This window comes from Salvelinus sp. IW2-2015, linkage group LG20 (genome assembly GCF_002910315.2).
Source record: "Salvelinus sp. IW2-2015 linkage group LG20, ASM291031v2, whole genome shotgun sequence".
NCBI lineage: Eukaryota > Metazoa > Chordata > Actinopteri > Salmoniformes > Salmonidae > Salvelinus > Salvelinus sp. IW2-2015.
In genome coordinates, this window is record NC_036860.1 from 7,958,568 (window position 1) to 7,971,544 (window position 12,977).

The following is a 12,977-nucleotide window of genomic DNA, read 5'->3' on the forward strand; positions in this document are numbered from 1 at the left end:
GTCAGGGCATCAGATTTTAGCAATGGCTTATTAGCAATTGCGTGCAGGTAAACAAACAGTTGGCTCACAAAACGCATCTGACCAACACCATATAGTCCCAGTCACAGGACAGAAAGAAAAATAAGGACAGTAGGCCCTAATGATAAAGACAATGCCACGTGGAAGCAAAGCTGTGTATGGCAGGATACAGATATTGCTTGTGACAGACCTTTAACAAGTCATGTAAATTCAGCCTAAAAACAGAAATACTATAAAGCACGCTGTGAAAGTATTTGCAATTAACACACCACAAATCCCAGATGACTTTTGCCTTAAGTGAACACCTCATGGACAACGTGTAAAACACGATTTGAACAAACCACTTGTTTAAGTGTCACACCAAAATCAACAATCTCGATAACAGCATTTATTTCCCCTAATCAATTATAAATTCACTGGACAGGTACAGCCCTGAAAATCATTACAAGAATCTGGAACAAAATAAGAGGGAAGATAACGTCAGCTACAAATTTTGTAAACTGACAAAAAAAGTTTTGCGAATAATAATCATCCGGGGCAAGATTTAGATGTAGTGTTTTGTAAATTCTCTTGTAAACAATAGGCATACAATATAGAAAGTAACAAATGTTACCTTGGAGACAATGAGTTGAACTGTAGACTGCAACACTGGCTGGCAAGATTAGGCATTTACAGAACCCTAAAGCAATAACATACCCTCGACCAATAAATGTCATTAACACAATGTTTTAAAATAGCCACATACAACAGCATCTCTGCTCCATACATCCAACCTTTTGTCCTGTCCCTGCTTGTGTGTTTAGTGATAACGAGGTATAGAAAAAGGTCAATGGCATTATTGTTCACCTCAGCCACCTATCCAATAAAAACAGAGCATGGTTGTAGTGGTCAGTCATTGTTCCCTATGATATTGCAAAGTCACAGAATCATGAAACATGGCTGAATGACTGCAAGACAAAAAAGGGGCATACGGAAATAAAAGGATAAATAAAAATAGAATATATTTTTTAAAAGTGTGACAGCATTTCTAGCACAAAAGGCCAGTCGTGGCTATGGAAGAAATTGCAATTGTTTGATTTACAAAAGTACATCAAATAAATTAAAGATTCATTGCAGGACCACAAGAAATTACATAATCAAACGATGCATTAGACACATGCACAGAGAAATGTACATTTCATTTAGACAATGTGTACATCCACAATGGCACCCTGGTCAAAAGTAGTGCACTTTATAGAGTGCCATTTGGGACATACCCAATTTATTTGTAGACATTTTCCAGGACTAGGCACCCCATTCCTCATAAAATACCATTGTGGTAGTGCCAGCACACCAGAAATGTCTAATGCTTTGGGTTTGTTATAGGTATATGGGTTATATTTAATCACACGATCACTTCCTTAAATGGTTTCCAGGCTTTCTCAGTACAGGGGAAGGAATATTCAGCCACTTTAATACACTTAACTTTAAATAGTAAAGCAAAGATGCTGAACAGAGTGAATTACTTAACACGTTCACTCCCAATTTAACCGTTAATACATTTCCTTAAAACAACCCCCCCCACGTGATAACATCCAGGAGATAATGCTAATAAAAAAAACTCCCCAGTTCCAAACCACCCCCCTCCCATCCCATCCAAAGCCCCCCCTTCCCCTAACAACCCAGTGCTCAAGATGCATTCAACCCCACATCTGCATACGGTAGTAACCCCAACCAAATCAACACATCTCTTTAGAAAGCAAGTCAGTTTGTTTCAAAATGTCTTCCATGATCTTATGGGGTAGTTTAGTTTATTCAATGAATTAAATGGCTCAAAGTGCTAATCGGACTCTTAAGGAAAGAACAGAATTGAAGAGGAAGAAGAGGGGAGAAAGATGAGGAAGGCCATTCCACAGCTGTCCAACAGCAACCTCTATTGGCCAAGGAATAGCGTCACTATGTTCTCCTCAAACTAACAAGGAAAACAATTGACCCCCCCAAAAAATTCCTCTACCTCACCTGGCAGTTCCCCAGAATGATTATAGCTGTTATTATACATGTATATATTGTTATAAATATATATGGCCCTTATTGAAAGAAAACACGAGTTTCACATTGACAAGAAAGTACCATAATCTCTATATAGCTAAGTGGAAAGTGTTCTCAGTGTAAGTGAGCTGGCAGCAGCCTCCATTATTTGTTGCACTCATCAACCAAGGTATAAAACAAGAAATAACCAAACAAAGCATCCTCTTTGTAGTTGCACATTTACACCTCTAAAATGAGTGCTCACTGCACTATACAATTTCCTCCGTTTACACTTTTTCCTGAGTAATACTTATCCTTGTAACAGACAATATCATTATTTATTTTTTGCTATTTCAGTTCTGGGCTATTTCCTGCAGCCATCATTGTTATTCTCATTATTATGCTAGCTACAATTGTAAAGTTGATTGCTAAAACCCTTAAGCTCATGGGAGAAAAAAAACAAGTTCATTGCTACTCTGTTGTTTGCTTTAAAAAAAAAGGTACTTTTCATTCTAACGATTAACGAGCAGACCAAAAATGACACAAGAAAAACAGACTAAATACATAGATATTTACTTAAAAAATATATCTTAAAAAATTGCATTTGAATAGTCCTTGAAGACCAGTCCTGGGGAGAGGGTTGGGGCATACACATAGCGGCAATGTAATAATAATAATTAAAACTTCACTTAATAAGAATAAAATAGGAGCACTAAAAAAAAAATATATAAAAAAATAGACAAAACATGAACCTCCAACAGAATGCTGTCCCCTCTCAGGCCCTTATCTGTAGCTTTGGCTTGTTGGGGTTTTGGAACCTGTACTTACTGCCTCATTGACGTCGGCTAACAAACTAGTATACCCTGAGAATTCGGAGACTGGCGTCCTTATCCTGTGGTCCACCTCCCCGCAAGAGTCAGTGCCGTACGACAAGGCGCCGCGGCCGGCCGACTTGAACTGGGATCCAAAGGCCTGGGCAAAGTTCTCGATCGTGTAGGAGCACTTAGAGGGGTCCAGAGAAGCCAGGTTCTGCGAGTCCTTCTGGCTGCCCAGGTCAGACGGGCTGATCTGGTAGGAGGAGGGGGAAGAGGAGGAGTGTTGCTTCTCCATCTGGTCGGTGAGCTCCTGAGAAGGCGTAAGCTGCTGGTGGGTGGCAGGCTCCAGGCTGTTTAGGTGGAAGCCGTGCTGCGGAGAAGAGTCCGACAGCATCGCAAAGTGGGACTTTGGCACGGAGGAGGGCAGGGTGGGAGAGGCCACCGGCTGGCCGAAGCCACACTCCAGAGGGGACGTAGTGTACATGTGCTTGTCTGTAAAGAGTGGGTTGCGTTGGTGGGTGGTGGTGAAGGGCCCTGTAGCTGGGGGCCCGGGGCCCAGGGGGAAGCCTGTGTTGTGGCTGGTGCGTTCCAGGGCCTGCAGCAGGAAGCGGGAGTACTCGTGCATAATGACCGTCTTGTCTCCAGACGGGCTGGGAGAGTCTGCATCGTGGCTCAGGTCAGAGCCATCTGCTGAGACAGGGTGCAGCACCACGTGCTGGTCACTGAGGTCAAAGTGCACGTCGTGGTGCGAGCTGTCTGGTTTCTGGGTGTAGTGGTCCAGCAGGCTCTGCAGCACCTCGTCAGGGATCCCCGACCTGTCGTGCTTGTCCACGCCCATGGGGGAGGAGTCTAGCAGACTCAGCGGCGAGTCGCTGTCCATCACGCCTGAGACCACCCCCTGGATAACCGACTGCTGGGATGACAGGTGACCAACGTTGACCTCATAATCGTTGGTGCTGCTCCCTGCCACCCCGGCCCCTGATGCTGCACTGTTGGCCGCGTTAAGGTAGCGCCTCTTCTTGATGAACTGCATGGCGTCATCATAGTTGGTGCTGGTGGGACCCGATTTTGCCTCAGAGCCCTGCATGAGGCCCATCCCCACACCCTGCTCCATATTTCCCTGCTTGGCCTGCCCCAAGTCCCCCTGGTCCAGGGCCTTGCGGTTGGCCTTCTTGAAGGCCATCTTAGGGGATCGGCCGTGATGCTCGTGGTGCATACTGGGCCCTGGCGGAGTGGACGAGGACACAGTGTGATTCTCCACGCTGTAGTCATGGAGACTGTAGCCTCCCGACGGCGCCCCGTGGATGTGTGCTCCGCCCAGCCCTCCTGCTTCAACCGGTCCTGCCGCTTTCTTCCTCTTGCGCTCCCCTCCCTCAGAGTTTTTGGACTTGCCCCTCTTCCGGCCCGAGGCCCCAGTGTTTCCCTGAGTGATTCCGTAGCTGCCCTGCCCCATGTCCTCACAGCCCAGGTCCAACATCCCGGGCTCCAGACCCTTCTTTATGGCTTCTCCACAGGTTCGCTTGTGCTTGAGTAATCGGTCCGTCCTAGAAAAAAACTGCAGGGCAGAGAGACCATAGGTAGGGTACAGATCGTAAACAGCAGAATGGGAGAAATATAACTTGTCAGGTCATGCCTCATGCCATAATGTAAGTGGGCATTTTAGGGTGTATTGTCCCTGAGGGGACATTTGTTTTGGCCATTCAAAAGTGCTGCTGCTTCCACAGGTTAAAAGCAGACATGCACCATAACCACTCCCCTCCCAACATGTCATCCTATTTCAGTAGATTTTTCATGTGGAGGTCACTACCTGTTGGCAGGTCTCACATCTGTATGGCTTTTCTCCACTGTGGGTCCTCTTGTGTCTCTCCATGTGGTATTTCTGAATGAAGCGCATGTTACACTGGTCACAGCAAAAAGGCTTCTCTCCTGTCATGGGAAACATCACAGAAAATCTAAAGAAAAATAACCATCTACAAAACATAGGTTTGCTCATTGTGTCATCCAACTAATGGTGCTTGACATGTGTGTGTGGGATATATGACATGCCACTCACCGCTGTGGATCTTCTCGTGCCGCTGTAGTAGGTACTTCTGGATGAAACTCATATTACACTGGCTGCACCTGAACGGCCTCTCACCTAAGGCAACACCACAGCCACACAGTTATGGTTACTAAGTTAAATCCTCCGTCTGCCTACTCTATTCAAAACTAATACTGCACTGGTTTAATTTCAAAGTTTCCTACAGTGACTTTGTGAAAAACTCGTTTTTCTAACACAAAAGATCTATTCCAAACATTTCTGGAGATATTTTTGCTTTTATAATCTAGTGAGAAACTAACCGAGACCACACTGAATGCTAGAAATGAAAAGACATTTTGATCAGTGGCCTATGTGAATGAGTACCTCCCATAACAAACATCTTGTCTGTCTATTCAATTCAACACAAATACTGAACTTCTTTCATTTGTGAAAGTGAAAAATGTTCCCTCAAGACATAATTTTTAATGAAAAACCGATTAAAAAATGAGCCTAATAGATCAGTCAGTAGGGTCCTGGGTACCTGTGTGGATGAGGACATGTCTGCGCAGGTGGTATGAGCTCCTGAAGGATGCGCTGCAGTGCTCGCAGATGTGGAGCTTCCCGTTGGGCCACAGGCTGCCTCCATCTGCATCCAGCATCATTGATTGCTTTTGGACAAAAGAAGGTCAATTCAACTACCAAATGCAATTTAACTCATTCATTTAATGCATGATCGTTTCACTGAAGATACACTAAGTTCAGGAAAAAAATACTTAGATGTAATGGATCCTAAACTATTGAAAAATTATGAAACAATGGATTCTCGTGCAAATTTCAGAGAATGAATCATATCTAAATCAAGATAACAAGATGCATATCACACACATACAACTTGAATAGAAAGGACAGTTCACACACCTTGGGCTCTCCACGTTTCCTCCGGGGATTGCCCTCTTCACCATTTGACCTTCGACCTCTCTTTCCTGAGGACTCCTTTCCTAACCGACTCGGCAGCTGGATGACAAAAGGGAGGCGCAGAGTGAGCGAGAAGACAAAATTAAATGAGCACTTGAGAGAGTGGGAAGGGCCTAGTTCAGTCACATAGCCTACATATTGCATGTGTACACAAGACAAAAACAGACTCATGCAGCATTTAGTGAATGCTCATTTGAGCCATTGCAGAGGCCTGCCTTTGGGAAGTGCCAGAAGGTAGAGTAATAAACCACATATTTATGGCTCCCTCTGTGCATCTCTCCAGACAGTTAAGCTGTCATTCAAATGGGAGAACTGCTGTTCATTTAGGATGCGTATCAAAATGGCCTATATAAGGGAATAGGGTGTCATTTGAGACACACTTAGAATCCCATAGAAAAGGCCTATGCTTATTAACTAGCAGCTCAAGTGTAAATACAGACTCATTAATATTCAGCATGTTCACCCACTATGAAGAGCAATCTTCAAACAAAAGGGTCTGGGGTTTAGAAAAGGGACACTGGGATTTTAATCCCCCCCCCCCACTGCCATTTCAATTACACTTCCCAACACCATATGGATACTAAGAGCATGGCTGTCTGAAATGGCATCCTATTTCCTATATAGTGCACTAATTTTGACCAAAGGCCTATGGTCCCTGGTCAAAAGTATTGCACTATATAGGGAATAGTGTGCCATTTCGGACACAGACTATGAGTGTGGATGGGTGCATGTGAGAAAGACGACGGAGTTCTCAAATATCAACCAATCATTGTATTAGATCAGGGGAAAGGCTAGCCAAAACAAACCTGTCTCATTTCCGCAACCAAAGGAGCGCAGGCTCAGTGGGCTCAAAATGTCTGCAAGCTCACATGCATGTCATTATCCTGAAAATAATAGCACCATTTGGGGTGCTCTGACTGCACTCCAAATGAAACTACTCATAACTTTAGTAGGAAATCAGCTTTTGAGTGGAGAAAAATGATTGTCTTCCAGTCTCCTCAGTAATATAATCATACATGTGTATAGATAACGCAGTTAAATAAAAGGTTAAATAAATAAATCAAAGTTAATGTAATGTAATGTATTCTCTAAGATGTCCTTGGATAAACTTTTAAACCATATTTAGTGAGCGGGAAATGATATGTCTAGCTTTTCAATGAGCATGCCAAGTGCTGCCTAGTAAACCTCTGGAGGCTGGCTATTGTTAGGTAGAGAGAGAGCATGTGTGTGTGTAAAGACAATGTGTGAGTGCAAGCTCAAACAAGATGACAGCGTCCTTGCCAAGACGTTTCCATTCACACGGAGAGGCCCAATTCCAATCATTTTGGGAGGGATATATTTTGCATTTGATGCCTTATATTTAGGTCAACATTACTAAATCCTCCCACTCTGCTGCCCCCACCCTTTCACACATTACCCCTAACCATCAGTCTTTGGTGAGATTGGCCATTTTACAAACCCACACCCCAAAAGGCAGGTGGACATCTGATCAACCAAACCTCCGGAGTAATTATTATTATTTTTACTAATTGTAATGCTGCAGTAAATTAGACATTTCAATAGAGAACATTTTCCTTTAACATAACAAAAGAGGGAGATTTGGTGTGGGTTAAGGCCAGACACCATAGGCTGAAAATACATTTTTGCATTTACCTATCAATTTTGAGATTTGTTGGTATTTTGGTCCATTATGTAAATTTCTGAATAATATTAATGTCAAACTAATCTCAGCAAAAAAAGAAACGTCCCTTTTTCAGGACCCTGACTTTCAAAGATAATTCGTAAAAATCCTATTAACTTCAGATCTTCATTGTAAAGGGTTTAAACATGATTTCTCATACTTGTTCAATGAACCATAGACAATTAATGAACATGCACCTGTGGAACGGTCGTTAAGACACTAACAGCTTACAGACGGTAGGCAATGAAGGTCACAGTTATGAAAACTTAGGACACTAAAGAGGCCTTTCTACTGACTCTGAAAAACACCAAAAGAAAGATGCCCAGGGTCCCTGATAATCTGTGTGAATGTGCCTTGGGCATGCTGCAAGGAGGCATGAGGATTGCAGATGTGGCCAGGGCAATAAATTGCAATGTCCGTACAGTGAGACGCCTAAGACAGCGCTACAGGGAGACAGGATGGCCACTGATCATCCTTGCAGTGGCAAACCACGTGAAACACCTGCACAGGATCGGTACATCCAATCATCACACCTGCGGGACAGGATGGCAACAACTGCCCGAGTTACACCAGGAACGCACAATCCCTCCATCAGCGCTAGGCCTGTTGTAAGGCAGGTCCTCACCAGACATCACCAGCAACAACATCGCCTACGGGCACAAACCCACCGTCACTGGACCAGACAGGACTGGCAAAAAGTGCTCTTCACTGACGAGTCGCGGTTTTCTCTCACCAGAAGTGATGGTCGGATTCGCATTTATCGTCGAAGGAATGAGCGTTACACCGAGGCCTGTACTCTGGATCGATTGAGGTGGAGGGTCCGTCATGGTCTGGGGCGGTGTGTCACAGCATCATCGGACTGAGCTTGTTGTCATTGCAGGCAATCTCAAAGCTGGGCGTTACAGGGAAGACATCCTCCTCCCTCATGTGGTACCCTTCCTGCAGGCTCATCCTGACATGGCCCTCCAGCATGTCAATGCCACCAGCCATACTGCTCGATCCGTGCATGATTTCCTGCAAGACAGAAATGTCAGTGTTCTGCCATGGCCAGCGAAGAGCCCGGATCTCAATCCCACGGAGCAAATCTGGGACCTGTTGGATCGGAGGGCTAGGGCCATTCCCCCCAGAAATGTCCGGGAACTTGCAGGTGCCTTGGTGGAAGAGTGGGGTAACATCTCACAGCAAGAACTGGCAAATCTGGTGCAGTCCATGAGGAGATGCACTGCAGTATTTAATGCAGCTGGTGGCCACACCAGATACTGTTACTTTTGACCCCTCCTCCCCTTATGTCTGTTGTTGAATCTTGTTATGTTCATACAAATATTTACACGTTAAGTTTGCTGAAATTAAACACAGTTGACAGTGAGAGGACAGTTCTTTTTTTTTGCTGAATTTAGATAAATGTATATTTTCTTTAGTTTATCATACTAGTCATCAACATCATTAATTTTAACCACTTTAAAATCATTTCAAAGCTCACTACATTGAATTACACAATTTAAAAGCACATTTAATAGAGAATGTTACAAACTGGTCTATTTAGTAACTTACTTTGGAGAGATGGTGATTGGGTCTAAATAGGCGTTTGACAGCCTAATTTTACTACTTTTCTTCAACTGCCATTTACTGAAAGTCAGACCCTTCCCACACACCAACCAACTCCTTTTCCTCAGCTTCAGAAGCATCTGTCTTCACCAAATTCTGTATGGCTATGCTTAGATACCGTCACCAGACTTGCCCAGAGGAAATTGAGGATATCTTGTCAATTTTTTATTCTAAGTAAGATCTTGTGGGGAAACATTTGCCAAAAAAGCTTTTTACGTACATCTATGTCTTTTGTATTTTACAGATAGAAAGATAAAGTATTTACCCACAATTTGCTCTGGACAAGTCCGGTCATGGAGTGTCTTAAAATGAAACCAAAATATTTAGGCTGACTTCATCCAGTGTCCAGAAAAATGGATTTGCATGATGTGCAATCATCAGCATATTTAATGATATATTGCCCAACTTGCATATTTAAATAAAATATATGTATGAAAATGTGTAATACTAAAAAGTCATTTGTCTACATACAAAAGGCGAAGGAAAAATAAATAATAAATAAATAATAATTCACTATTATGGTGTGGTGCCTTGCCTTGCATTATCTGGTTTAAAGAACAACATTACAGTCTGGTTTCCCAGACAGATTAAGTGTAGTCCTGGACTAAAAAGCTATTTCAATGGAGAATCTCTGTTGAGAAGGCTTTTTAATCCACAACTAGGCTTAATGTGTGTGTGGGAAACCAGCCCTATAAGTATCGATGTGTCAGAAGGCCTTACGTTGCCTAGGCTAAGGTCATGCACCAGCAGGTTCTGGTGGTTGCCCATGGACACCTCCAGGAGCTCTGTGCTCTTCCCCGGGCCTCCAGGGTACAGCGGCTGACGGTAGTCATGTTCTGTCATCTTCTCCTGCTTGATGTCCATGGCATGGACATAGTCCCCCACCCCGCCATACTCCACCAGGCCGCCCACCCCAGCCATGCTGCAGTCTGGAGAGTCCCGCTCCTTCTTCAGGATCATCTCGTGGGGGCCTGGCAGGTCCTGCATAACAGACTGGGTGGCCAGCCGGGTGAAGCTGGTCACAGGGGGCAGGTGACTGAACATGATCATGCCAGGGGAGAAGTTGGAGTCCATGCTCCCATTGGAGCGCAGGAAGTCATTACCTAGTTTGTCTTGAATGATGCTCATGATGAACTTGGTGGTGGTGGGCAAGTTCAACTAAAGGGAGCCAACCGGAACCATCCTGGGGAAGAAAGAGCAGGAGCTGAAGTACAATGCAACTTTATTGTCCATATGTTACAGCGAACGGAAATGTGTATTCTGCCCTAAAAATGTGTTTCTCTCCCCAGTTAGCATATGTCGCACAGACACAGTTGAGAGGAGAACAGGGTGAAGCTGCAGCACTCCTGGATGAGTGGAAAGGAAACATTAACATCTGGGTGGCTTTTCCATCAGTAATATATGATGGTTTGTTTTTGGCTTACATGTGCTGCTGACACCAACTCACATGAAATAAATTAACTGGCCAGACACAGTGACTGGAAGAGCAGCATTGTTACAATGGGCCGTCCCTGAGGAATCAGTTTCATGCCCTCTGATCACCCCATCAAGAGTTTAGCCAGATTAATAATGAGGGTTTGTGGGTCAACAACAAACAGCCAGTCTGACTTGTGTGAATTATGGTACACTAAAAACAACAGGCTAATTTTTGTCTTCAGTCAACCTCAGATGTAGCTAAATTAACCTGGGTAAACAGTATAGCCAATAATATGTTAAACCCTGACATCCTATGAGAGAGCGGAATGAACCTGAAGCTGCGTGTTAATCTGTCATCCTATTTGAGGACTAGGCTAATTAACAAACAAAAAAAGGCGAGAGCCCAGTTAGGTTCTACAGGTAGTGGGAAGGTCAATTTCTGTATTTTAATCTGTGACTACAGGTCGTCATCATCATAGGACACCCATCAAACATGGGCTTTAAAGTTAAATAACCAAGCAAGAGTAGCCAGTACTAGCCACTGAAATACTATCAAGAAGCAATAAAACGGATACCATGGGTATACTGCAAAACGTTGGCTGTTTAATATACTTGTCTATAGCTACAGGAAGATTAGGTTGATCTCACAAAATCAACACTTTTCTAAGCTAGCTAGCTACCATCATAACACGACATTTGAGATGACTGAGGTTAGTCATGTCTCATCTGCTGTGCTATTTTACAATGCCACGAGGAATGACAGAGGATTCCAAAAGGCAAAATCAAAATGGAGTTTTTGGAATTAGAAGAACATCATCCAAAACCCAGTGCATCACCTTGAGGAAAACATCAGATAGCTTAACTCGGTGAAATAGCTATAACTAAATATAAGCAGCAACTTAATAATTTAACATTGTCCAGACTACCATTACCTAGCCAATTTCTTGTATTCAGTTGAATGACTTTACAATAGTGTGTTTTCATTCACAAAACACAGTTCATTTGAATAGCTTCAGATTTCACGTGTAACTTAATCGTGTCTCTGAACTTCATTGTCTCCACCAGCATAGCTAGCTAGCCTAGCTCTATTGCAATTGCATTGGATGAAACTTGCTAGCGTGCTGATACCAAATAAAGCTAACAGCTAGCTAACATATGCATATGTAACATGCTACAGTAAACTGGCATGCATTGTAAGAAAGCGTTAGTTGAAAATTAAAACGAATTCAGTGGTAAAAAAAAGTAATGACGTAGGGGGCAAATCGGTTCCCAGTGGTAAGCTGTGATTTATTAATCGAGTGTCACTCACTTGGGCTAGAAAGACCGCTAGCTAGCTACTGCTAACGTCTGGCTAGCCACCAAGCAATTAGCCATCTGGCTAACCAGCCTGCCAGGCCCTTTGTGATGCAGGATCATGCAATAATTAACTAATATGGCCATCAGCATAACAGTAATACTCGGTCAAATAAATGAGACCATGTACTGAATGTAATATTACACCAAACATGTGGGGATCTGCCGTTCTCGCCTGACGTAGTCCTACATCGATTCTAAATTATGGAATTAATGTTAATTCTAAAATAATTTTGATTGACAAATTTGCGAGTCGGCGTATGCACGCGCAAGAGATTTCAGACAACATGGTGTGTCGTCATTCGTCAACATATTTTCAGCGCTTAATTTTCCGGTTATGAAATACATAATACCTGGCTAACTAATTAAACCAGTTGATATAAACTACTTGAACCTCTAACGGGCATTGGGTGAGGACTGAAATAAACCATAACTGAGCATACGTGCGACGTACCCATAACAAATGGCCCATGCAACTCAAGCGAACAATTGATGCTCGGCTCCAGCAACGGTATGCTATCTAGCTTTGCGCTTTGTTGTCTGTCCCACACTCTTGCCGGAGTTTCACATATTTAAACTCGCCCAAAATATATATTTCCTTTTGTCTTACCAGTACATGACCACCAATAGCTCTTTCGGCTGGTTTATTTCACCTTTGGTCGTCCGTTTCAATCTTTAGAGCCCAAACATTGTTCTCCCGCAGTGGCTGTATTCCTTCATTTTGTCTCAGCGCGGTGAATTATGGGTATAGCGGACGGGTCCTGCGAAGAGTCACAGACGGACGCTTGATCCTAGGCAGGGGAGCACTGGACCGGGAATTAACACGCAGTGCGGGGACATATGCGTTAACATTTTGAACAACACTGTTGCCTACCTACACCAAATTCAACAGAAATATAAGTGTAATTTGGATAACTGAAGGTGCTGTGCCATTTCATTCATTTTATGTGTGTTAGCATAATTGATAGGCCTAATGCCTTTTAACTACCTAAACCAGACTAATAATCAGATTAAAATTAGAATACAAAAATGGAATTTTATGAAAACGCTGTTATCAGTTTATAAAAGGGTGTGTGATTGGTTGTAG

General features: G+C 43.3%; 1 protein-coding gene across 1 annotated transcript; it reads right to left on the bottom strand.

The window, feature by feature from the left end:
• Positions 1-391: 391 nt before the first annotated feature.
• Positions 392-12,685, bottom strand: LOC111981887 (zinc finger protein 281). The gene is made up of 7 exons (XM_024013378.2): positions 12,501-12,685; positions 9,842-10,304; positions 5,779-5,874; positions 5,402-5,528; positions 4,894-4,977; positions 4,648-4,766; positions 392-4,395 (listed from the first exon to the last, which is right to left on the bottom strand). The coding sequence occupies exons 2-7, from the start codon at positions 10,247-10,249 to the stop codon at positions 2,809-2,811; spliced, it is 2,421 nt and encodes an 806-aa protein (XP_023869146.1). The 5' UTR covers positions 10,250-10,304; positions 12,501-12,685; the 3' UTR covers positions 392-2,808.
• Between the last annotated feature and the right edge of the window lie 292 nt (positions 12,686-12,977).